Source organism: Coenobita brevimanus, chromosome 92 (genome assembly GCF_032717465.1).
Source record: "Coenobita brevimanus isolate Jiangsu-jjx chromosome 92, ASM3271746v2, whole genome shotgun sequence".
In the NCBI taxonomy this organism is placed as follows: domain Eukaryota; kingdom Metazoa; phylum Arthropoda; class Malacostraca; order Decapoda; family Coenobitidae; genus Coenobita; species Coenobita brevimanus.
In genome coordinates, this window is record NC_137045.1 from 16,734,619 (window position 1) to 16,760,602 (window position 25,984).

Consider the following 25,984-nt stretch of genomic DNA (forward strand, 5'->3'; position numbering starts at 1 on the left):
GCGTTATTATGAGAGAGAGAGAGAGAGAGCTATATTGAGACAGAACTGTGAACTGCGGGTTGATTGGGATCGATTGAAGGAATGTAGCTGGGTTGCGATTAGACGAAAGAGTGTGAATGGAAGGGTGGACAGGAATAAAATAGAGGATTGCAGTTTAGTCAGGATGAGGCGGAAGGGTATAAAACTGAGTGTTGGGTTGATAAGGATGGAAGGAAGGAAGGACTGCAGTAGGATAACATGAAATAGTATAAAAACAGGATTGGATGGACAGGATGGATGGAATGACTGTGATATGATGTGACATAGTATAAAAAAGGGAGGATAGGATGGATAGGGGAGGAAGGAAGACTGACAGTACTGATATCGCCTGGAAATTCTTAACCCTTTAGAGTTCAGTGTACTCCAGGTGGGAAAGTGTGGAACATGTCTGAAAGTTAATTAAAGGAGGAAGCCCTAAAGTTTAGACCCGTGAACTTTACGACCATCAGCTGGGTGGTGAAGGGTGGGTAAGGTGCGTGGTGTTATACCCAATATTTATTTTATATACCGTCTCAAAATTGTTAAAAACCAAGGATATTTATTTACACTGACTATACAGGGTCGTTCATATATAGCGCTTTTCTTTCCTTCCTCCCCGGGCGATTTGTGTGTTGCATGGACGGCTTATTCAGCGTTATCAGTGTCTATCCTGCATCATTTATACATTTCTTGCTCCCAGTGCCACACCCAAGCCCACACCTGCAGACTGAGCCGTCCCTGCAACACCTAAGATACTGCTGGGTAAAAGACTAATCGAGCGGTATTAATGGACCATCCTGTATTATATCCTCGGGGTACAGGGCTACAGCAGCACCTAACTACCAACGTCCATGCGATATACTCCTTTCAATCTAACTTGGCCTAAAATTGCCGTCTTTCCATCTTAACTGGTGAGACGTGGCAAGATATATACACTAGAATATGGTGCTAATCACAATGAAGTGCTATGGGAAGGATGTAGACCCAGTATTGTCTTAATCAGCAAATGAGATGTAACGAGATGAACATTAGAATACGGTGCTAATCACGAAGACGTGCTATGGGAACGATGTAGAGCCACAAGGATTAAGTCTCTTCACCATCGAGTTAAGAGACAGAACTACAAAGGGGCGAATATCTCTCGGTCAAGTTAAAGTGATGGAACTATAGAGTCGCCTGGACTGGATGAAGAGGACGCGCGAGCTCCTTAGTTACAGTTTTTACCGGCAAAGTCCAGCAAGTAAAGTCCGACACATTTTGCAGCTGCGAGGATCCTGTGTGTGTGTGGGGGGGGGGGGTAAGCTTGGGAGGCGGGGTGCTGAGGCGAGTTTAGTGGCTTTATAGCGGTGATGGTGGTGCTTTCCTCGCTTCATCTGTCACCTCTCCTCTTTTCTCTCCCTTTCCTCCTCCCTGTCTCTCCTCATTCTTCCCCTTCTTTCCGTCCCTCTCTCTCCTTTTCCTTCTATCTTGTCCTCTTTCGTCATCTCCCCGATCCTTTCTCTCTTCCCCTATCTATCCCTCCCCTTTTCCTCTTTACTCCAAGCCTCTCTTTTCCCCTTCCCTTCCCTCCCCTCTCTCCTCACCTCTTCCCTCCAGTAGGATTGTAACTGTCTCAATAAATTTAGGGAAACTCCACTTGGCCAGTTGCTTTTGCCAGACTACGACTCCTGGACGGCATCTCCATTCGCCCTGATGCGTTCTCGGCCTATTGTTGTCCCGAGCCGGCTAGAGAAGGGAGTGAGAGGGAAGGAGAAAGAGTATTGCAGTGAAAAGGGGGTTAGGAGAACGACAGATAAGGGTGGTAGAATGAGGTGAAGGGAGAGAAGAAGGGAACTACAGGAATAGGCGAGAGTAGGGGAAGAGAGAAAGAAAGAAGCAGGGTATTGCACTGAAAGAAGAGTGGTGGGAAATTGCCGAGAAGGAGGGATGGAGAGGGAAGAGCTGTGAAAGAGTGGGTGGAGAGAGAGACAGACAGACAGACAGAGACAGAGAGAGTAGGGACGCAGTGAGTGACAGATGGAAACGTGAGGGCAGTGAAAGAATGGAAGGAAAGGAAGGAGAGAGAAAGCAGAATGATTTTGAGGAGATGAGTGTGGTAAGATGCTGCAGTGATAACGTTTCCATCATTAATTCCTTACCTACTATCTTGCCACAGTGAAAGGCACAGCTGTGATCAATTGTTATTCTATATTAACTTGATTTCGGGAAGTAGGAAGTCAGTATCTGGAAACTCGTGAAAAGAAAAACGAAAAAGGCTAACATATTGGTACTGCAGTGGTAAGTAAAGATGCAGTTAAAAGTTCCTTAACAGATCAGAATTATACTATGGATTGGTTTGCTGAGTGTTTTCCGTTGTACTATGTTGTGCTTTTAGTTTTATTTTATGCCCCTTTCACTCTATACCTTATACCCCTCACCCTCCTCTCCATGCCACTCTGGTACCACCCTGAAGATGTTTGCACGCACGCACACACCGTGACATCATACACTGCCGCACCTCACAATCACTCCTAACACCATCACCACTCCTCAAAAATCACCATACCCCATTACCACACTTACCGCTGCCACCCTTCACAGTTAGTTTACAAGGCCACACTACCACACCTTATAGGGCCACACCTCACACTGCCACACCTAACACATCTCGACTACAGCTACTCATACTGCCACATCTGTTTCCTGCTACAGCAATAACGTATTACTAAAAGCAAAAACCCCAAAAAGAATATATAGATAGATAGATATATGATATGCACAGAATTTTAAACAAGACAACAGCAAAGAAAATGAAACTCTGAAACAGGCATATGACACAACAGCTCATAGTTAAAACTGAATTCATACCAACGCACAAACAAGTCATAAACCCGTTTATGTGAAAAACTGCCGAGATAGTCTGCATAAAAAAAAAAATATACACATAAAAGACTGTGTAAACATAGAGAACAACACACACAAAAAAATCGGCACGCATGGATTCTTCTCCCAATTAAATTTGCACATAAAATAAATGAAACCGGCACAACATGTTAATCAAAAAAATGCTAAAATTCATAATTGCACGTAAATTCAATTAACAACTCACGGGGAACTCATTGTTATGCTGTTTTTAATTCACTTCTGTTGTGTGGGAAAAAATAGGTCTGATATTTTGTTAATTAGGGCTAGCTAATAATAATGGATTAATATTATATTCTCTTTCAGTACTAATGTTTTTATTTATATTATTTTACTTTACATACGTTACTTTATTCAAATTACTGTTGCTAAGATTAGATCATTTCACTCAGCTGAAGAAAAACCTGTTGCATTCAAAGGTTACACGATCTTCATTAACCTCCTCGGCACAAAATCTTTCTCATATAATTCTTGATTTCAACAGACAGCTTTGGTCAGCTTAAAAAAGACGTCTCGTACTGAATGAGTGTATAATACTAGGTTGTTGGATACCTGGTTGTATAAATTTATTTCCAGCCTACAACCATCAAACTCTCACACCCATAACTTAAAAAAAAAAATAAATAAATCCCAAATCCTTTCCCCTTTCTTCGATCTCCATCAAAGTCCTAGCCTTGACTATGCCTTGCCCCTTTACTCTGGGGAAAAAAAAAAAATCACCATACCCTCATATCCTTTCATCCTGACTACGACCACCACAACCAGTAAACACAAAGACTCTCACCGTAGGCCCTTCTCCCTTCCCCTTAACACAGTCTCACACCTTTCAAACATTTAAACTCACACACAAATTCTTTTCCCCCTACTATGACCTCCACCAAAGGACCGGCCCTAACCCAGCCTTGCCCTTATTCCAGCAGAAACTCCAGAAAAGCGAGGAGGAGGACATAGCTGGCAACTATTTCAAGCCAAAGAAACGAGCTAACGAGCTCTTGGTCAGATTCCAGGACCACGCAAGTCCAGGTAGGTGACAGAGAATGGGTCTTGGGTTGCCTGAATAGGGGTAACTAGCTTAGGGAGAATGGAGGTGCTCTTTTGTTTATTTCTACCACGCCATTTTTCAGTTCGGAATTTTTTAATTGGCTAGAATACGAAAATCTCATGAAAATGATTTAAAAAATAATAAATATCAGCTAAAAATCGAAACCTTACCAAAATATCATTAGAATAATGAAAAATAATCTCAAAAAATCGCCAAAACAAAACAGCATACCACTGATGCAGTTCGCAAAAATACTTCGTTAAAACTGCCACAATATCAGTTTCACAAAAGTCCAGCATAAAACCTGTCAAACTCACAAAACTGTCATTAAAACTGTCAAAAAGTCATAAATTAATAATTTTTCATTCGACTTTTGCATTTTCGCATGGAATTATAGTCAATCCAATAGAACAGGAATAATGTTCGTGTATCATGTATTCCAAGGGGAAGATGACAGATTACTTATTCACTGATGGTTAATAATTATGATGCTCTTTACATTCCTGTGATAAAATATGTTAACAAATGATGAAATTGTGTTTTTGAATAACCGTAGGAACAGCAAGATCAAAATTTAAAAAAATCCTTTTTGTGCCAGAAAATGAAATCCGTTGAGTATCTGTCCTACCGGAGTGAAAAATGGTGTGTATTCTTGGGTTGTATATATAATGGATGTTTCGGTGTGAATGCTTGGTGTTCTGCACTGCACTTTCTGGTGTAGGTACAGCAGTTTGTAAAATATAACACAGAGAACTGCCATCTTGATATTCTTTTAATGGCCTGGAAATTGATTATTGTAACTGATCATAGATAACCTGTTTGAAATACTGTATATTTGGGCTGATTTTTTTTTTTTTTTTTTTTTTTTACGTAGCATAGAGACGACTAAACCCTTCAGTTCTGCCATGTGTCATTACAGACACGAATTTCCCGCCAGAATTTTAAACTAAGGCATTAGTATGGCAATTTTTTCACAGTAGTCTCTATCTATCTCTATCTGTCTATTGCCAGACGCCTCAATCCCGTAAGGGGTGGTCACGAACAAATCGTCTCAATGTCGCCCTGTACAACGCCGTTTCACTGCCCTGCTCCCAGCTCACACACTCCTCTCTCATATACCTCTCCACTCCATCCCTCCATCTCATCCTTGGCCTCCTCCTCCCTCTCCCCCCCTCCACCTCACTCGCATACACTCTCCTCGTTAGTCTCTCGCTCTCCATCCTCTCCACATGGCCAAATCATCTCAGTGTATTTCTCCTAAAGCTTTCTATCACATACACATTCACACCACAACGCTCCTTCACTTCCTCATTTGTCAGTCTCTCCACGTAACTCCACATGCTCCTCTCAGATAGGTCATTTCCACTGCTCTCACTTTTGACTTGTGTCCTTCCAATAAGGTCCAAGCTTCACTTCCATACGTTAGGGTTGGTATTACAATACTATCATGCAGCGACTTCATTACTTCCATACTAACTTCCCTCTTCCTTATCGCTACTTTCAAAGAACCAGCAACCTTTCTTCCCTGCTGAACACTTTCAAGCACTTCACCCTTTAAACTTCCATCCTTACTCATCACATTATCCAGGTTCTTAAACGCACTCACATTTTCCATTTCCTCCTCATCCAGCCTCACTGTATTCTCAATATGTCGAATTAGTTACTTCTGTATTCTTCATGCTTCAAATGAACTTTCTTCTTCAGCCGTACAAAGACGAGGAAGGCAGTTCATCTTTCAAGCACTAAGAATAAAACTTAAGTCTGAAAATAATGGATACATATGCTAACAGAATGACCCATATATCCACAGTAGGATGAAAATTGAATTTCCTCTCATTTCTGTTCGGCCATCCCGCCCCTCACACCAGTAACACATCCTCCTGTTTCCATTGTAGGATGAAAGAGAAGGCCACTTGTATTTTCGTTGACCCTCTTAAACCATGACAAGATTACATTTTGCCTCACCCCCCCTAACCATCATTTTCGTCCTCGTTTAAGTTCTGGTCCCCTCCTGTCCCCACCCTTATTGTCATCTAGTCCCTCCCTCACTCTGGTCCTGTCCCCCTCCTCCTTCAGGCAAGACCTCGAGCACCAACTCCACCTCGAACACTGGCAAGATGACGAGCACGACAGGAAACCTCTTCAACACCAGCATGAGCCAGAGCATGTGGGCCTCCAACAACAACCTCAACCTCAGCTCCTCCTTCAACAACTCCTCTGGTTCCTACAACTCCTCCTGGGGCTCCAACTCCTCCACCTCCTCATTGAACGGGGTGGGTGGAGGAAATGGAGGAGGAGGGAATGGAGGAGGGGGTGGAGGAGTGGTGAGCAACGGGTGGCTGGGTAGGTGGAAAACCAAAAACAAGCACTATAGCACTGTACTGACACTTTTTTATTTTGCTTTTCTCCCGAGCTTCTTTGGTGCGAGGACGTCTTTTTTTTTTTATATAATTCAAACAACAACCAAACAGATTTATTTTGCCCAAGAGAGACGTCCTTGGACCAAAGTTAACTCTATACCTGCTGCATTTCCAAGTAACCTATATAAGTAGCTGGTGTTACCATGAATAAAATACCTGACGGCATTCATTTGCAGCAGAACTGTTAACTTGTCTGGTTTGCCACTGCCTGTGTTAATGCCTTCAGTTCTAGCCTATATGACCTGCCTGTTGATATTTCCCACAGCTTCAGTTATTATTCTAGGATGTTGCTGTGCCACGTCCACCTCTCTTCTCAGTTACGGATACATTTTTGTTAGTTTCCTGGCAAAGATGCCCCGCCTCCCTTATGGCCGAATGGCTGATATAAGTGCACTAGAGGTAATGTTACTGTTTTGCATTGTTTCATTCATATTTAACTTCAGACCTTGTGTCACCGTCAGCCTGAAATCACCATCCACTAAACGGCTATAAACACATTTAAGAAAAATGGTTACTAACTATACTTATGGTGATTCGTAAGGTTCACTCATCACTACTCAGCATTCAAGTTAGGGACGCGGCTTATTTTCGCAAATTAAAATTTATGGCGCATAGTTAAGGTGTACACCAACAGCGCCATTTTATTACACAAGTTTCTTTTTTCTTAGTTCTCTTCATCATCCTGTCAGACCTCTCGTGATTTGCTGATTGTAAAAGTCCACTGGGTTTAAAATTTTCATTCTGCTTTCCACAAAACCACTAACATCCTAAATGATATTCCAAGGGGTGGTACAGCGCGAAATAAGAATCAAATACCGAACTTACCAACATAAATAATCAAACATATTTCCAAAACCCGATACACGAGGAACAACAAAACTGAGAAGCGTTAGAGCATCATAATCTCAAACCAAATACAATCGTCCCTCGGTAGTCAGGAGTTCGACGAATTACAGTGATATCCTTTGAGTATTATAATCATCATCAAAATGAAGTGTAGTAAAGAACGTTAACAGTCTAAACGATCTCTTCTTACAATTTACTCATCTCCATTTCTTTCACCACCCAACCTTGCTTGTTGCTGTTCAGCCTGTGAGCCCTGTTTCAAATATTTTCTAACAACTATCCTTCAATGTTGCTGTTCGGACCGCAAGTCCCGATGTTCGTTATCACCATTCACGCTGGATTGCAATATTTTTCAACTGCGCTCAATCCTTCTCCAGACTTACAATCTCAACCAGCTTTTAATATTTTCTACCGACGTTCCATCTTTCTCTGTCCAATCTGCAAGGCCTGTAGTGTACCGCCATGCCCCTCAGGCCGTCCCGTCCCTCAACATCAAAAGCCCCCAGAACTCTTTCGTCGTCGCTGTGTGTGTGCTTTGATGGCTTCCCTCCTTCCCCAGGTAACGGGTTCTCCTCCGTCTCGCCGGAAATGTCGTTTCGAAGGCCCAACAGACTCGAGGCGTTACCCACCATCGATCGCAAGTCCAAGAAGAAGAGTAAGGATGTCCTGCATACCCTCGACTTGATATAGAGGTGAGGGTACTTTTGGGTCCAGTTTTCCTCATAATAATTTCTTTTCCTTGGGTGATGCGATTTTTTTGGACTATCTGTTTCTTCTTTGTCTTAATCGGATGCTTTTCTTCTCTAAAATGACTAGTATTCATTTTTTTAGCTGATGTGTTACTCTAAAATTTCTGTAATCTAAACTGACGTGTTCTTCATTCCTTATTTGAAATAACGTCGTTTACTTATAATCTGAATACACCATCTCTGCTTCCTCACAGGTAGCATCAGTGACGCTCCTTCTGTGATACATAAGTCATCTGGTTCTTCAGGGTGACATTTGATGCCTCTTCTGACCCTCCTTGCAACGCCAATAGTACCCAAGCAGTGGTATGCGTGTGGGGAAGACAGTAGGCAGTGACTCCATCTAATGGTGTGGAGTGAAAGTACAGGCCTCTAGAGCTTGTGTCAGTCGGTCCAAGGGTACTATGACCTTGACCCATACACCTGACACACCTGACATACAGTATAACTACTGTAATTCTCACACCTAATATACACCTGTCATATTACTAATTCTCACACCTGACCCACATATCTACCCACATACCCGATCTATACACTCAGTCCACACACCTGATCCACACACATATCTGCTACTCACATCTGACCCACACATCTACCCACATACTTAACTCACATCTGACCCAGTTATTTACCTACATACCTCAACATACCTGAGTCGCGCACCTGACTTACCTACCTACCGGCGTGACTCACACACCTGACTTGATCCACACACCTTACACAGCCTGACCTTCTGAACCTTCACCCACACTCTCGACCCCTCACAAGATGCAGATGAAGACAAACCTCCGAGCCAATTTAAGTGAGCTGCTGCCTGCTGCCTGAGAATGTACAAAAGACTCATCGTACCATTTTCTAACACTAAATACGAAGTAGGTGTTGATTTCTAGAATGAACGATACTACGAAAGAATGCAATTATCGTACCATTTTAAAAGTGATATCGTAAAGTGGTGCTGATATCCTTACCTTACGATATCGGATATGTATACAAACGGCTATCGTAAGCTATCGTGCATTTTAACAGTGATAGGATGTTGGTATTAGTGTCTTAAATTTACGATACGAGAAAATCATACAAAGAGTTACCGTACCATTCTGACAGTAGTATAATAATGGTGTCTTGCCTTTACAATACCGGGACGTATCGTAACATTCCTAAACAGTGACAAGTAGTGGTGTTTGTGTACTATTGTTACAAGGAAAGACTTGACAAATTAAACGTTCACTTGTATATTACTGCTACCTGTGGGGAAAGAAATACTTACTGAGCGTGAAATTGACAGTGATTGTGCTTGAAGGCGATCTGATAGAGAGAAGGTGACAAATAGAACATGAAAATGATGATAAGGGTTACAGGTAGAGATAGTGACTGATAAAACTTGAAAAAAAAAAAAAAGTGGTTTAAATTAAAGATGAAGGTGATGGGCTGATGTTGAAGATTTACAGGCTAAAGATATGGAAATGAATAAAAAAAATCAGAGAGAACTTGAAGAATATGACACAGATCGACCTAGAATGTGGTATGGGTTGAATATGAAGAGGATGGTAAGTACTGAAGATGAGGAAGGTGACACAAGACAAAGGTGACATAGTATAAATTAAACGAAGGTGACAGAGGTTGAATATAAGGAAAATAAGATATATACAATGTGTCCTGTCTGCGTTTTTCTGTTCTGTTTGATTTTCGTGCCGCTTACACCTTGATTTTACAAAACTCCTAATCAGATATACAGTTTACCTGAGCTGAAGATTTTTTTTCTTTTACCTGACGGACTAAAACATATTCACTATCAAACGTGACGTATTGATTTTTTTTTTTATAGCTCAATAAACTGGACATTTGTTTCTTACAACCTGATAAACGGAACAACGATTTGTGATTTTCTTTTACAATAGCCTCATAGAGAGAACAATAACTTCTTTTTCATGACATCCTGAAAGACTGAACAATAAGTTTCTTCCAACCATGAGCTTTACTGTTTTTTTTTTTTTTTACTTAAGAAATAGACCAAATGCCAAAGCTATTCCATTTTCCCCTTAAAGCACTTTATGGCCTTCGTGATGTACCCAATATATGTGAAAAACAGACTAAAATTACACCGGATTCTATATCTAACCCGTCCAATAGGCAAATAAGTTAACCATTTCAATACGGTGTACTTCAAATACAGTTTATTCTGTCTACCTCAGGACGATTTTACTCAGATAAGAAAAACCGCACACACCGAAGGGGGTTAATGAAGACTTTATCAACCCCCTTCCACTCCTCCAGGTTCAGGCGTCTCTCCTAAGCTGAATAGAATCGCCTGTTGATAGAGAAAATAAACAAAGAGTCGTCATTGTACAGATAATTAAGAAATGGGCACAATTACCTATTAATCCTGTTTACTGGATCGATCCAAATAAATCTCTATATATAATCCGCATCGACTAAAGTATATGTATAAATCGCATCAAGTATGTATATGTATCTTTACTGGAGGTGCCAAGTGTCGGGGTCAGTGCTCTCGTGGCTTAGGAGGTTCCCTGACATCATTCTCTAACCCCCTTCTCCGGTATATATCTATATATATCTATCTCTCTATATATATATATATATATATATATATATATATATATATTATATAAATGAGATACGTTGATATTTATGTTATAATAATGTAAACTGTCAGTGTTGGTCACTAGCGATTGTCTCCTTCAGGATGAATGAAATCTGGCTATATCTTGTGTGTTGTGAGGACGGCTCAATCTGCCGGTGGGGGTGTGGCAGTGGGAGCAGGAAATGAATAAATGATGCAGGATGAACATTGATAACACTAACTCCTAGCAACACACGAAAAAAAAAAAAAAAAAAAAGCAAATAAGTCAGCGGAGTGGAAGAGGAGCGTTATACATGGATCACCCAGTTTAAAAGATGTCATATTTCAGGAAGACATTGAAGACCATTCCAAGCCAAGTCACTACCAGAAATAACCCTTGAGCTGAGCAAAACCATCCAGGGGTAGTGAAAAAAAAATTAAAAAGAAGAAGGAAAGGACGAAAGCAGAAAAGAAAGAAAGAAAAAAGATATCACTGGCTAAGGAGTGATAATATATAAAATGACATAAAAGAGACCATTAAAATGTAACATGCAAAATAAATCCCTAAAGAAAAGGCGTCAGGGAGAGCCCTAAACCCAGCGAGAGTACGACCCCATGTTTGTGTGTAACAAGATATATTATGTAGTTAATTTACTGTTGTTTGGTGCACGAAATATACACGTACAGTACCAGTCCACTCTGTGAGGAAGAGGGAGAAGGAGAAAGAGGAGAAGAAAGAAGGAAGAAAAAAATGAAAAGGAGAAAAAAGAACGAAGGAGAATGAGAAATGGAAAGACAGGTGGCGAAAGAGAGCAGAGGGAGAGAGAATAAGGAGGGAAAAGAAGACAAGAAAGGGGAGAGGAGGATGAAAGCAAAGCAGATAACCATAGGGAAAAAGGAGAAAGATGAGAAAAAGAGAATGCAAAGTGGACACAGACTGCTCCTATTAGGCTAAAGAACTGTGTAGTTTATGAAGGTGTAATATATTTGTGACATATTTACTGTAACTGCTGTGATACAAAAAATATATTGATCTCGTTATGCTATAGTCAAAGTTACCGGTGTCTGTGGATTCTTTGACCCACTGCATGCAATAAATGAAATAAAATACAAAAATAAAAGATTGTATATGGCATAGATTTACCACTACGATTCGGCTTTAATGACTTGGTAAATATATTGAAAAAAACACTAATACTTGGTTTGACATGAATATATTGAATTTAGACTGATCCGAAGCCCCTCATTCAAGGCTGTATATACCTCCTCAGCTCAAATCGTCTGGAATTACCAAGAATGAAAGAAAAAGGACGCCATCGAAGAGTATTAGTTTTTATTTTATGTCTGCACCGGGCCAAATACTCTACAGCCACCCTCTAGATATTCCTGTTCAAGGGCAGAGCAGCTCAATCGGGCCCACAGTTAGAGCCACCTGACCTGATAAAATGTGTATATTAGTAAGGCGGTGACAGGTTAACCTTTGACCTCATTAGACCCTTCGACCTGACCTAATGCTGTGACCTCTTGGGGTGAAAAAAAAAGTAGCTTGATCGAACTTCTTACATTTGATCATATTATTTCTGTTCCTAATTATATCGCAACTACTATAACTTTCTTTATTATCATTTATGAAGAACTGGGGCCAATTACAGAGAATTTGTACATGTCATTTAGAGCGAGAAGTTCGATTAATACCCTGTGTGGACGAGGAGACGGAGAGGAAGTGGAGGGGCGACATGAAGAGAAACGTGTGTGTGTGTGTGTGTGTGTGTGTGTGTGTGTGTGTGTGTGTGTGTGTGTGTGTGTGTGTGTGAGAGAGAGAGAGAGAGAGAGAGAGAGAGAGAGAGAGAGAGAACATGTATATAGAAAGAGAGAAGAAAAACACAGGAGTAGTAAAACGAGTATTGGGAGGGAAAGACACGTAAAAAACACCGTAGGAGAGAAAGCAAGACAGAGAAAAATAAGCACAGATATAAGAGGTGTTACAGAGAGGGTCACTACCAAAGCTACTGTTGATGTACTGTGTTGTGTCAGAGAGTATCACTTTATATAATATATGTTTATGTTTACTCCACTGTGTTTCAATAGTCCTGCATCCGTATTTTTCACAGCCATCCCTCGAACTTTAACCCCTCAAAGCATTCATATAATTTTATCACTTCAAAAGACCAGTGTATGAGAAGACAGAATGGTAATGTGGAAAAGATGGGAGAAAATGGGGACAAAATGCAATACCTCTCTGATCTATATATGTGTGAGATAGACAGATAGATAGATAGATAGATAGATAGAGAGAGAGAGAGAGAGAGAGAGAGAGAGAGAGAGAGAAATTACCACCCAACTTATCCATCAAATCCATCCCCTTCAAACGTTCAATATAAGACCAAGATCACCCAAAGTGGTAATAAGCAAGTCAAAGAGAAAAGGAGGGAGGAAGACAAAAAAAAAAGGAAAAGTGTCTCTCTCTCTCCCTGATCAATAACCTAGTAAAGGACAAAAGGAGGGAGAAAGAGAGAGATATGATGGTTCACAAAAGCATAAAACGTCAATAGATTTCAATAAAGCCTGTGGAATATTGCCTGGTGGTGGCTGAAGGAGGGGTGAGGGAAGCGGGAAGGGAAGGGATGGGGGAAGAGGAAGGGGTGAGAATGGGGTAGGGGATATGGGGGGAGGAGGTGAGGGGTGTTGAGGTCTGGGGGTACTCATCAGCTCACCCTCTTTTGTGTGGCCGTAAAAATGGTCCTAATAATGGCAGATTAAAGAAACGTAAAATCCAGACACTCTCAATGCCACCCAAGTGTAATATATCGTCAAATAAAAAAAAAAAGTATAATACGTGAAATATATAAATATCTGAAGAAAATATTTAAATACTCAATGTGACATCAATATATATCGCAAGAGCTTAAGGTAAACAAAATTACATACACAATACAAGATAATAATAAAACCATCTAAAATGCATACCGCAGTTCCCCATCAAAATTATGAGGACTGGAAAACATTAAGAAATCAAAATTAATAACTTTCAATATGGTTTCTCTAAAATCAGTACAACACGAGGAGTTATCTTCAGGGCACCCTCTTTCGTGTGGACGTAAAAATGATCGAAATATTGAGAGATTAAAGAAACGTAAAATTCTGACACTCACAATGCCGCCCAGTATATTATAACAAAAACTAAAAATCCGTAAAGTATAATGCAAGGACAAGAAAAAAATTTAAAACAAAAATACAACAGCTATTATAATGAGGACAGGACGACAAAATATATATGTAAAATAAAGACACCATCAAAAACCATATATATGAGTTTGGGGCAATAAAAGTAATGGGAAATATAACAACATCAAGTAAGCAATAAGTAATATCTATGAATTTTTACAATATTAATTATCAGCTAAATAATATGAGAGGAGGCTAGAAAGTATGACCTAGGAAATTTCAAAGTTTTTCCACCAAAATCATTAACAACAGCAACAACAACTTTTTATCTCTGTTATATCTTTGGTGGGTAGGATCCAGAAACAGCAAAAGGAAAAACAAACAAATAAGCAAAACAAAACAAAAAAACAAACTTCAATACGCCCAGAGAAAATGCGTCACATCTTCACTCACTCTCCATTCAAGTCTTCAAAGCAGGAAAACAGAAAAATGGAAAATCAGGAAAATGAAGCGAGGCAGAATATAGAACAATCATCAACGTCCCCAGCGTCTCCCGTCTTTCAATATCTCTAGCTTTCGGAACACTCTGCTCTATCACCCCTAAAAATAAAACAAGAAAATAAATATAAAGGCAACAGAATATATATAAAAAGCTGCAATAACCGTCTACAGAATCAGGCCATCGAGTTCGTAAATATCTATGGAAGTGTACAAGTTTGGTAGTATAACCGACCTCCACGACTACAATAAAGAGTGGATGACTTCTTTTTATGGCTGCTCTCTCTCTTTTTTTTTTTTTTTTTTTTTTTTGCTGACAAATCACATCTATCATAGTTTTTTAGGCCTGGTTCTCTCTCTCTCTCTCTCTCTCTCTCTCTCTCTCTCTCTCAGTATCTACCTGTCTATCTATTTACTAATCAGTCTATGTTTACCCATCTATCCCATTCCTCTCTACCCTATCCCTCACCTAGGTATCTCCTCATTCACACCCACCGTCCCTCTCACTCCCCATCTCAATACCCACCATCCCTCTCACTCTCCATCTCAATACCCACCATCCCTCTCACTCCCCATCCCCATCACCTCATCTACCTGTCAATCTATCAATCTACCTATCCCACTCCCTTTTACCCGATCCCTTCCTAAGTTTCACCCTATTCACACCCATCACCCCTTTCTCTCCTCATCCCCATCATCTCATCTACACCACACCCATCTTCCTCCTCATTCCCTTTCCCAGTTCCAACACAATTTACATAATAACGAGGCCAGAGAACTAGCTATGGGGGATGTGGTGTCGCTGAGGAACATTTCATATATGGAGAGACACTGAGGAGGTTATATGGTGATGTACTAATGGAGTTAAAGGGGTGTAATGGATTGGGGGTGTGTTTGCCTTGTTGGTGGATCCTGACTACACAATTGAATATCATCATCATCATCATCATCGTCGTCGTCATCATCATCATCATCATCATTGTCGGCGTCGTCATCATATCCCTATTACTGTTATCATTTATCATAATTATCATTGCTATATTTTACATCCGCAGACGTCAACATTTCTCTCTCTCTCTCTCTCTCTCTCTCTCTCTCTCTCTCTCACACACACACACACACACACACACACACACACACACACACACACACACATACACATACACATACACACACACACCAAAGGCAAGAATTCGTTACCAGGACAACACCTCCAGCAGTAGCCAGCCTCTCTCATACATCTTGCTCACTTCCACGCTTGTACCTGCAATATGTCATCATTTTTCTATTTACTGCTGAAATTTTTAGCCCCAGAACTTAACAAATATATCGCTCCTGTCACTCCTATGCAGCAGTCTCGTGGATTTAGGAGACTCCCTACTACCTCTTGTTTTCTTTTTTACAATAACTAGTTCGGTTTCAGCTGAGGGAACTGGGTCATTCTCGTAATTTAAATATCAGAGTCGTGGTTGCTTGAAATTCGATGTGACTTACTTACGAGGCAGAAATGGGTCTCCTTGGTTTCAAGTCAGATTTATTCTCCAGACTGAGGGTAATTGGTCTTCAACTGAACTGTGAGGGGGTAGATGAACAGAAACCGATTATAGTTAATCTCTGTATACCGTATTATACTATTTTCTTACATGTTTTTAAGTAAACAATTATTATTAAAAGAGTAAGTTAAATACAAGGAAATTATAACCCTTTCGTTACTAAAGGTCTTTCCTAAGTTGAATAAAACAGTCCAGTGGTAGCAAAACTAAAACGTATAAGAGACGTCATGGTACTGTAAGAGTTTAGTAAGAATGCTTTAAAAACAATATGTTCAGCCACCTCGAAATTAACCGATCTTGATTTCAGTTTTACTCTTCTCAGCATACTTGGAAAGGGCAAGTTATTCCTTGGTCTAAATCTTTGGATCTTTCTCTTCTGTATACACAGAGGCATTCAGTTCACAAACCACATTTATGAAGTAGTCAAAGTCCTGGCTAAGATTAATTACTCACACATACGTAGTCGTCTATACATAGCTCATCTTCTTGGGGGTTACGCCCTCTCCATTTTCCCTGCGCCTCGCCATGTGAAAGGATCCTGATCCTACCCTGAGGAGGCGCTGTCTGCCACAGGTAGGCGGTTGGTTTCTTGTGGTCGATGTGTTTGCTCGGCCAGACAGACAGGGGTAGAGCAGCAGCAGCAGCAGCAGTCGCAGCAACAACAACAACAAAACAACAAAACCAACAGCAACAACAATAAAAACGACAAACAAAAAAAACAGCAAAAACAAAACAACAAAAACAAAAACAACAAAAACAACGATACAAGCAACAACAACTGGAGTCCTCTTCATATTCGAAACACCTTGTTTACAGATCGCACTTCTCTTCACCTCTCGACCTAGTGGCGTGAAACATGAACCCAGTGTGACAACAGGCAGGGGTGAGGCGGTGTGGGGAGCCAGTGTGAGTGGAAAGAAAGGCGTGATGAACGAGAACGCAAGGCAGGCAGCAGATCCAGGCGACGCGACGGTCGGTAAAAATGATGATAAAGCTATGTTACGACCGGCACACGGCGGGGTAATTGTAATGGCTTCGTCCCTGTGTTATGGGCTGGTTGTGGTGGTGGTGGGGGAGAGTGGTAATAGTGGTGAGAGAGGGAGGGGGACTGTTGTGTGGTAGGGGTGGTGGTGGAGGGGAAGGGGGAGTGGTGATGGTGGTGGGTGGGAGAGTGACGGTGGTGGTGAGAGAGCGACGAGGACACGTGTAGTAATGGTGGTGGTAATGGAAGGGAGAGTGAGGGGTAATAGTGCTTGTGGGTGTGGTGATGAGAAGGGAGGGGATAGTTGTGCGGTGAAGGTAGCAGGATGGGTGGGTGGGGGTGGTGGAGGAGAGTTGTGGTATTGCTGAAAGAGGGAGGAGGGACAGTTGTGTGGTAACGGTATTAAGGTGGGTGGGTGAGTAGTGGTGGTGGTGGTAGTGGTGGATAATGGCGGTAGCGGTGGGTGGTGGGTTGCTGGGGTGAGGGAGGTGGTGGTGGTGGTGGTTGTGGTGGTGGAAAGATGTGAAATGGTGGTGGAGAGATATGTAATGATGGTGGTGGTGGTGGAGAGAGGTGTAATAGTGGTGGTGGTTGTGGTGGTGGAGAGATATCTAATGGTGGTGGTGATGGTGGTGAGATATCTAATGGTGGTGGTGGTGGTGGTGAGATATCTAATGGTGGTGGTGGTGGTGGTGAGATATCTAATGGTGGTGGTGGTGGTGGTGGTGAGATATCTAATGGTGGTGGTGGTGAGATATCTAATGGTGGTGGTGGTGGTGGTGGTGGTGAGATATCTAATGGTGGTGGTGGTTGTGGTGGTGGTTGTAGTGGTGGTGGTGGTGGTAGAGATAAATGATAATTTCTTCTGAGCTATGTTTCCATTTTCCCGACTTTTCTGCACTGTATGCTCTCTTTTTTAAAACTGTAAATTAAAGATAAAAAGAGCTTACAGTTAAGCCTCTTCCATCTCTCCAGCAAAAATTTTTATGTTTGCATTTTTCAGAAGTCACTGGGTTTTTCTATCATTTTCTTGCCGACTATTACGCCAGTCGGAGTGATGGGTTGGGGGAGAGACTTCATCTTTCTTTCCCTTTTCTCACACACATTTGTCATGACAGTGTCGGGGCTACGTAAAAGTAACCTGAGAACTTCTAATCTTCCATTTCTAGCACTAGCACCTTGTATGATACAAACAAATAAAACTGCTGTTACCTGAATCGATAAGCTCTTCACAGGCCAGTAAGCCTCTTTCAGCAGCCATTCCTATGTACTCTTATTTACCCATTCATTTGCTTATTTTTTTTCACACCGTCTTTTCTTTCTGTGCTGTCCTATCCCCTCCCGCGTTTCACATCCGGTCTCTTCATCTTTTTTATTTATTTATTTATTTATCTATCCTCTCCCCTGCAGTGCTTCACATCTAGTGTTTCCTTCTTTTTTTTTTTTAATTTATCTATCCTCACCCCTGCCGTGCTTCACATCTAGTCTTCTTTTTTTATCTATCCTTTCCCCTGCCGTGCTTCACATTTAATCTTCTCCATGTTCTATCTATCCTCTCCTCTGCCGTGCTTCACAACGGTCTTTTCCACTTTTGGGGGTATATTTATGTCCCCTTTCCCCTGCTGTGCGTCCCCAGAGAGAGTGAGAGCCAGCAAGACAACACCGTCGATGCGACAACAATTGGTCTCTTGAAAGTGGACCCCCTGACAAAGCTTCTGTGCGCAGCCCCCAGGTGAAACAGCCACTCATCCCACTCCTACACCTGCAATAACACGCCTCTTCTCTCTACCCTCCCACCCCTTCCATTCCCAATCACCTAGCTCTTCTTTTCCCGCCCTTCTCTTGTCTTCTTCTCCTTTGTTTCCCTTTCTTTCCCCTCTGTTACCTTCATTTCTTAACAGCCACCCATTCGACTCCTACACTTCATTCAATCTGCCTCCTCTCTTCTCTCCCTTCTTTTCCCTTTCGTTTCCTCTCTTCACTTTGTTTCCTTTTATGCTGCTTGAATAACCCGGCAACTCCCATTCCTCCCTTTTCTTTCTTCACTTAATTTTTTTATCTTTCCTTTTCCATCTCTCTCCTCTCCCCTTCTCCTTCATTCCCTTTCCTATCTCTCCATCCTCTAGTAACTCGTCTCATCCCACCCCTCCCATTTTTCCTGTCCTCTCATCTTCCCCCTTCGGCAATCTCTTTTTCTTCCTTCGTTTCTCTCCCTTCCCCTCCCTTTTTGCCCCCTCCCCTCCCTCCCTGTCCAATAACCCGCTCTTTCCTCTTTCCCTTCTCAGAATCTCCAGTGGGGGAACTCTATTGAACTGGCTCTGCAGTCAACACCTGCTGAAGCCAAGGTGCAGATTTATTAAGTAAGTCTGACTTATTGCACAAGAGGTGCAGCAACAACAAGTGTAACAGTAACACGTCTCAAAAGCCAAGATGTTTATTTATCAACTGTGACTAACTTCCGGTATAACACAAGTTGGGTATATTCATAACAGAGAATATTAGCACATTGCAAAAGCCAAGGTGCACTTTTATCAACTTACTGCTTAAATTTTAATGGACAAATTACATAGAACACTTGTTGCTGGAAGTCCTGCGAACAAGCGGAGAGTAGATAGTAGTACGGATCGGAATAAAGAGTTAAACTTGACAGGAACTCAGACAGAAGCACGAGTTGGAGCAAAAAGGAGCAGAGGTGAAACTTAAAACTTGGGGGGAAAGCAGACACCACTACGAATCGGAACAGTGAGTAGCGGCTGTAAAACTTACACTTGGGGGGAAAGCAGACATCAGCACTAGTCAGAACAAAGAGCAGCAATTGTGAAACCGTCCGATAGTCAATCTGTCCCTCACCATTCACTCCACAATGCTGAATCACACCACAGTATTCCTCACGTACACGTTCCATTCCCGACAGCAATATGGCAGACAAAGGCCATATATCTTGTGGGTTCAGGAGGCTTCTGGCACCTCTTCTTTAGCTTATATTTTATGTATTATACCATTCCCTTTGGTATATGTACAGTATCTTTTTTTTTTTTTTTTTGCACAGATACGAACTATATGAAAAACCTTAATATTTCCTTTACGTAATCCAAATCAGTATGGACAAATTATAATATATCAACGTGACACACAAATAAATTGATAATGATTATTCACTTGCATAAAATATTGCAACATCATTTTCTGGTACGTAATTTACAGTACATCTGTTTAACATCAATGAATATATACTTGCATACGGTATTACAACAACTCTCTGGCAGGTATGCAATTTATCGTTTTCACATGGACAAAGACGTCTTAAATATTAATAAAGTACCAGTATGTAAAATTCATAAATAGACTAGCAGGGAAGAGGTGCTAAATGGTCAGTAGGTCTGTACACGAGGGAGAACGCAATGCAAAGGAGCTTACATCTATCAGACAAACCACAGACTTGCCTCAATCTGCCACACCCAAAAGGAATCCAGTACGCCCATTCCAGACAATACGTGAGAAGCCTGACTGTGGGCGTGTGGGGCTGGGGACGGGGTGGGCGGGGTGAGTGTTGGGGGTGAAGGGAAGGGGGTGGGGGTGGTTATTGTGGTGAGAGTATGAGAGAGGGACAAGCCTACCTCGATCAGATGAAGCTGTGTGTGTGTGTGTGTGTGTGTGTGTGTGTGTGTGTGTGTGTGTGTGTGTGTGTGTGTGTGTGTGTGTGTGTGTGTGTGTGTGTGTGTGTGTGTGTGTGTGTGTGTGTGTGTGTGTGTGTGTGTGTGTGTGTGTGTGTGTGTGTGTGTGTGTGTGTGTGTGTGTGTGTGTGTGTGTTTAATTCAGAGCTGTCCAATACTCCCTACTCCAGTTCCGTTGAAAGAGAGAGAGAGAGAGAGAGAGAGAGAGAGAGAGAGTGCGTACACGAGAGGATGGCACTCTACTGTACATTATACACAAAACAGAGTTAAGGAATTCGATACAATAATGGGAGGAATGGAACAAAGTAACCAGTAATAGTCGAAATAGTAGTTGCAACCCTGGCGTGTAAATTATGAACGTGAACCCGGTGGACTGTAGGCTTATACTGCCCTCCTCCTTCATTCCACAGTCCTCAATTGGGGATAAGGAAGTAGCTGAGGGAAAGATGTATAACCAGTCAGTGTAACCACCAGGTCACATCGGTGCCACCACATTAAGGCGTCCCTCTCAAGCACCACAAAGTAGTTAAAAAATGTGAACATTAAAAGAAAGAAAATCATCTAAAACCCACACCCACAGACCTGTCAGCAACTCTCCACGACTTTACTCCGACTTTCCGTATCAAGAGGACGATTCCATTATTTTTCCCCGACCCGGAATCCTCTTATCTGTCCCGCCCTTCATTATTCCCTCACAGGAGGTCAGGGCGGCTGCCGGCGTCGCTAAGCTGCTTGTGGCTACAGTTTAAGCTGGTCTTCGTCAGTCGCTCGTTGCATGTCGCCGTCTACTCGAACGTAAAAAGAATAATAATAAATAAATAAATACTCGGGATTTTTTTTTTTTTTTTTTTTTTTACTTGGGGGTGAATTTTAGTGGTAAGACAGGAAGTATTGTAATTTTATATTATCTTTCAGCAGGAGAGATGTTCCCTGTTCTGAATAATGCCGCATAGTAGTAAAGAATAAATTACATAAACTATCTCTCGGGAGTCAGTTGTATGTTGCAGCCTACTCAAGCATACAAAAGGTAGTTTCTAGGGATTATTCGTCAAGATTCATGGTATATTTTAGTTACAGAATCTGAAACATGCTGAATAAACCCGTCTGGTCGTACCCAGATACAATTATATAACCTGCTCCTTCTCGAGTCGCTTGTCGCATGTCGCCGCCTACTTGACCTTAAAAACACGTACTCGGGATTATTTTTTCGATTAAAGGCCGAATTTTCGTAGTATGGTCTGAAGTATGGTATATTTTCCACTCCAGCACAAGAATAAAGCCGAATAAAGCCATTTAGTAGTACCAGGAATTAATTATATAACCTCCTCCTCCATGAATCTCTTCCCTCATGTCGCCATCTACTGGAGCATAAAAAGGAACTTATTGGGAATTATTTTTAGACGTAAGGATGAAATTCAGTGGTAGGATCTGAAATATTGTACTTTTTCCACTCCAGCACGAAATTTCCTCCCTGTCCTGAATAAACAGCCGTCTCGTAGTACCAAAAATCATTTACATAAGCTCTCTCTTCGTCCCCTGTTGTGTGTCGTCACGTACTCAAGTGTTAAAAATGTACCGGAATTAATGTCAGTACAAAGATGTGAAGTGTGACATTTTTTAAACCCTTCGGCACTACAGTCAGGTTGTTTTCATGTGACGGAACTGAGGCACTCAAACACGTGTATATTAAGCTGTAGTTGCATGAAATTTGATGGGCCTAAGTTTTGAGGTAGGAATGAGTCTCCTTGGTTACTACTCAGAGCAGCTCACCAATCTCACTGTGCTTGGCCATCAGCTAAGCTCAAAGGGGTTTGCGATCTTGATCAGGTGAAAAATCAACGGTGGAAGTGTTCACGGTGTCGAACAATATCATTTAGTTGTAGCAAGAACATTTTTTTTTTCAAGTTGTCTTCGTACACAACAACAGGCTTACACAATCACCATCATCTTCACATTATTTCTCACGCCTATATTTAGGGGGGAAACGGAAAGCATTATCTTTGTCTCTGCTTGATCTGAATCCTGAGATGAATCAGAGGAAGAAATCTGACAAAGAATCAGAGGGAGAAATCGGACAAAGAATCAGAGGAAGAAATCAGATAAGGAATCAAAGGAAGAAATCAGACAGGGAATCAAAGGAAGAAATCTGACAAAGAATCAGAGACTAAGTCAGACAGAGAATCAGAGAAAAAAATCAGGCAATGAATCAGAGGAAGAAATCAGACAAGAATCAGAGGAAGAAGTGAGACAAGGAATCAAAGGAAGCAGTTAGACAGGGAATCAGAGGAAGAAAAAATAACTTCCTCTTTCCTCCTCGTGTGTCGTACGGGATGCCAGGTTGTTTACATTATTACAAGGGACACGCAGCATCCGTCTGGTTTCACATTCTTCACCTCCTTTCCGTCCAGTTCTCCAGTGCAAGAGTTATCATATACTCTCACTACTGGCTAACTTCTACACTACGAAACAGAACTTGGTTTATCAAAATTACTGAAAATGCGTAATCGTTTTGAAGAAGTTAAATCAAAACCTCACTGAAATAAAGAAAACAATAAAATGCTCACTTCCATTTAAAAAAAAAAAAACACACACACACACACACACACACACAAAGGAAATAATAGGAAGCAATATAAGAGCTCCCTCTACATCAAAGACTGAATCCCAGCTTACTCAAAACAAAAGAACAATTAACAAGAATGCGCAAGAGATTAAAACAAACGAATTCAGGGAGGAAAGTATCAAGAATTCAGCGATGCAAAGAAGAGCTAGGCTGAGGCATAAATAAAAACTGAGGGTGAAGCATACAAGAAAAGGCCGGATCCATGAACGGCAAGGACCGTGACGAAAAAAAAAAAAAAAAAAAAAAAAAAAAAAAAAAAAAAAAAAAAAAAGAGGAGGGTGTGGGGGCGGGTAACAATATATATATATATATATATATATATATATATATATATATATATATATATATATATATATATATATATATATATATATCCAGCCATCATCCAATCCTACATTGCCCCATGAGGAGCGTAGGAGCCCGGGGCTAAGCAGTTGGTCCCAACATTTAAGATGAGAGTGACCAGCCTCACTCATCCCCGAGTGGCATTACATGAGCAATCAACCCCAACCACCCCTTGGATATAAACCTTCACCGGTTCAGTCCGACTGGAGCGCAATAATTACCCACTAAACCACCAGGCGCCAAAATTTGGTTATATGGTTACCACCCAGCGTAGTAAATGGTTTCCTGGTGCACAGGAAACCATTTGGCTTGTCACTCAATGTAAAGTCACCCACAGGCTGAAGGAGGTGGAAAGAATGAAGGAAAGAAAGACAGAAGAGGGAGTGAAAAGTCACCCTTAAGCAGAAGGACAAGGAAAGAATGAAGGAAAGAAAGACAGAAGAGAATGGAAGGAAAGAAGGTTGGAGAAGAAAGGAAAGACACCAGAGAGCAGCACTACATCGAGTGAGTGGATGGTGAGCGCCCCCCCTACCACAAATATATATATATATATATATATATATATATATATATATATATATATATATATATATATATATATATATATATATATATATATCTTTAGTGGAAAAGTTTCTAGAGAAGGGAAAGAAGTTGTATGCGGCTTTCATGGATTTGGAGAAAGCATATGACAGGGTGGATAGGCAAGGATTGTGGAAAGTATTAAGAATATATGGAGTAGATGGAAAGTTGTTGAATGCTGTGAAGAGTATGTATGATGGTGCTAAGGCTGTAGTGCGTGTGGATGGTGAACTAAGTGAATTTTTCTCTTTGGAGGTTGGGTTGAAACTGGGATGTGTCATATCTCCATGGTTGTTCAATCTGTTCATGGATGGGGTAATAAAAGAGGTAAAAGGTAGGGTAGTGGATGTTGGAGTGGCCCTGGTGGGAGAGGATAGTGTTTGGAAACTCTCTGTACTGTTGTTTGCAGATGATACTGTGTTGTTGAGTGAAGACGAAGGGGAGCTGCAAGGCTTGGTGGATGAGTTTGGGAGTGTGTGTAAGAAACGGAATCTAAAGGCGAATGCAGGGAAGAGTAAAGTGATGGTCTTTGAGAGAGGTTAAGTCAGTGAATGTACAGCGAGGTTGGATGGTGAGGAATTGGAAAATGTGAGTACGTTTAAGTACTTGGGTAGTGTGATGAGTAAGGATAGAGGTTTGGAGGGTGAAGTGCTTGAAAGGGTACAGCAGGGAAGAAAGGTTGCTGGTTCTTTGAAAGCAGTGATAAGAAACAGGGAAGTGAGCATGGAAGTGAAAAAGTTACTACATGACAGTATTGTGATACCAACTATAACGTATAGAAGTGAAGCTTGGACGTTGTTGGAAGGACACAAGTCAAGAGTGAGAGCAGTGGAAATGAGTTATTTAAGAGAAGCCTGTGGAGTCACATGGAGAGACAGGCTGACGAATGAGGATATAAAGAAGCGTTGTGGTGTGGATGTGGATGTGATAGGAAGTGTTATGAGGAACACACTGAGGTGGTTTGGCCATGTGGAGAGGATGGAGGGTGAAAGACTGACGAAGAGAGTGTATGTGAGTGAGGTGGAGGGGGGAAGAGGGAGGGGGAGGCCGAGGATGAGATGGAGGGATGGGGTGGAGAGGTATATGAGAAAGGGGAGTGTGAGTTGGGAGCAGGGCAGTGAAATGGCGGGGGACAGGACGACGTGAAGGCGATTTGTTTGTGGCCACCCCAAATGGGATTGAGGCGTCTGGCAATATATATATATATATATATATATATATATATATATATATATATATAATATATGCATAAACCATGAAGAGGGATTAAAACGGAGGAAAGAAAAAATGTCAAACTAAAACTGGAACAGAAACACACACACAAAAAAGAAATGATCGGCGAGAAATGACAAAAAAAAAAAAAAAAAAAAAATGGAGAAAAGAATAAATAAAACATGGGCGCGAGAATCAATAAAACAGCAGCAGGAATCCACGAATGGCGAAGAACGACAAGAAATGACCCATGAACGACGGGAAACAGGACGAGAAAAAACGCGCCAAATCCTCTTTCCCTCTATGAATCGGCTTGGTCTTCTACCGCCGGAGCTCCGAGCACGCTTACGACCCTCGCTTCGAACCCCCGACTCCCCCCCCCCACCAAAAGGCCATTACGAGGGCCAGTAAGCTCAGAAGTGGGCCAATATCCCTTCCCGCAGGCCTCCTTCCCTAGCTACATCTCAGATCGGTGTAAAATTAAGCGGAAATGTGCTGATATTAGCGGTTGTAACTCAGGACGGGATCTGGGTGGGCTCCGGTCTATGCACTGGTATTGGCTCATGCACTGTATTGAATTATGTATCTTTTTAGCTGTCTGGCTCTGGCTCTGGCTCTGGCTCTGTCTCTGTCTCTGTCTGTCTGTCTGTCTGTCTGTCTCTAGTTATACCTCTACTGAAACAACCTTACTTCTGACACTTTTCTTTTTTCATTTCAACCTAAAGACAAATATAAAACTCTTGCTCCAGCTGGCATTGCTGAAAAAATACTATTGTACTCTTGTTCCCTCTCC

At 41.5% G+C, this 25,984-nt stretch overlaps 2 protein-coding genes across 7 annotated transcripts in view; both read left to right on the forward strand.

Moving 5' to 3' along the window:
• LOC145412234 (osmotic avoidance abnormal protein 3-like) overlaps positions 1-8,399 on the forward strand; it is a 73,651-nt gene extending 65,252 nt beyond the window's left edge. For 4 of the 6 annotated variants that reach the window (XM_080282168.1, XM_080282172.1, XM_080282170.1 and 1 more), the window contains exons 17-20: positions 3,837-3,942; positions 6,038-6,304; positions 7,787-7,919; positions 8,171-8,399. In XM_080282168.1, the coding sequence (XP_080138294.1) occupies positions 3,837-3,942; positions 6,038-6,304; positions 7,787-7,917 (504 nt within the window). In that variant the 3' untranslated portion in view covers positions 7,918-7,919; positions 8,171-8,399. The remainder of the gene's footprint in view (positions 1-3,836; positions 3,943-6,037; positions 6,305-7,786; positions 7,920-8,170) is intronic. The other 2 variants (XM_080282169.1, XM_080282173.1) reach the window with 2 other exon arrangements.
• A 7,328-nt stretch (positions 8,400-15,727) lies between these two features.
• LOC145412105 (uncharacterized) overlaps positions 15,728-25,984 on the forward strand; it is a 121,263-nt gene continuing 111,006 nt past the window's right edge. Inside the window, exons 1-2 of the mRNA XM_080282022.1 lie at positions 15,728-15,772; positions 16,590-16,749. Of these exons, the coding sequence (XP_080138148.1) occupies positions 15,728-15,772; positions 16,590-16,749 (205 nt within the window). The remainder of the gene's footprint in view (positions 15,773-16,589; positions 16,750-25,984) is intronic.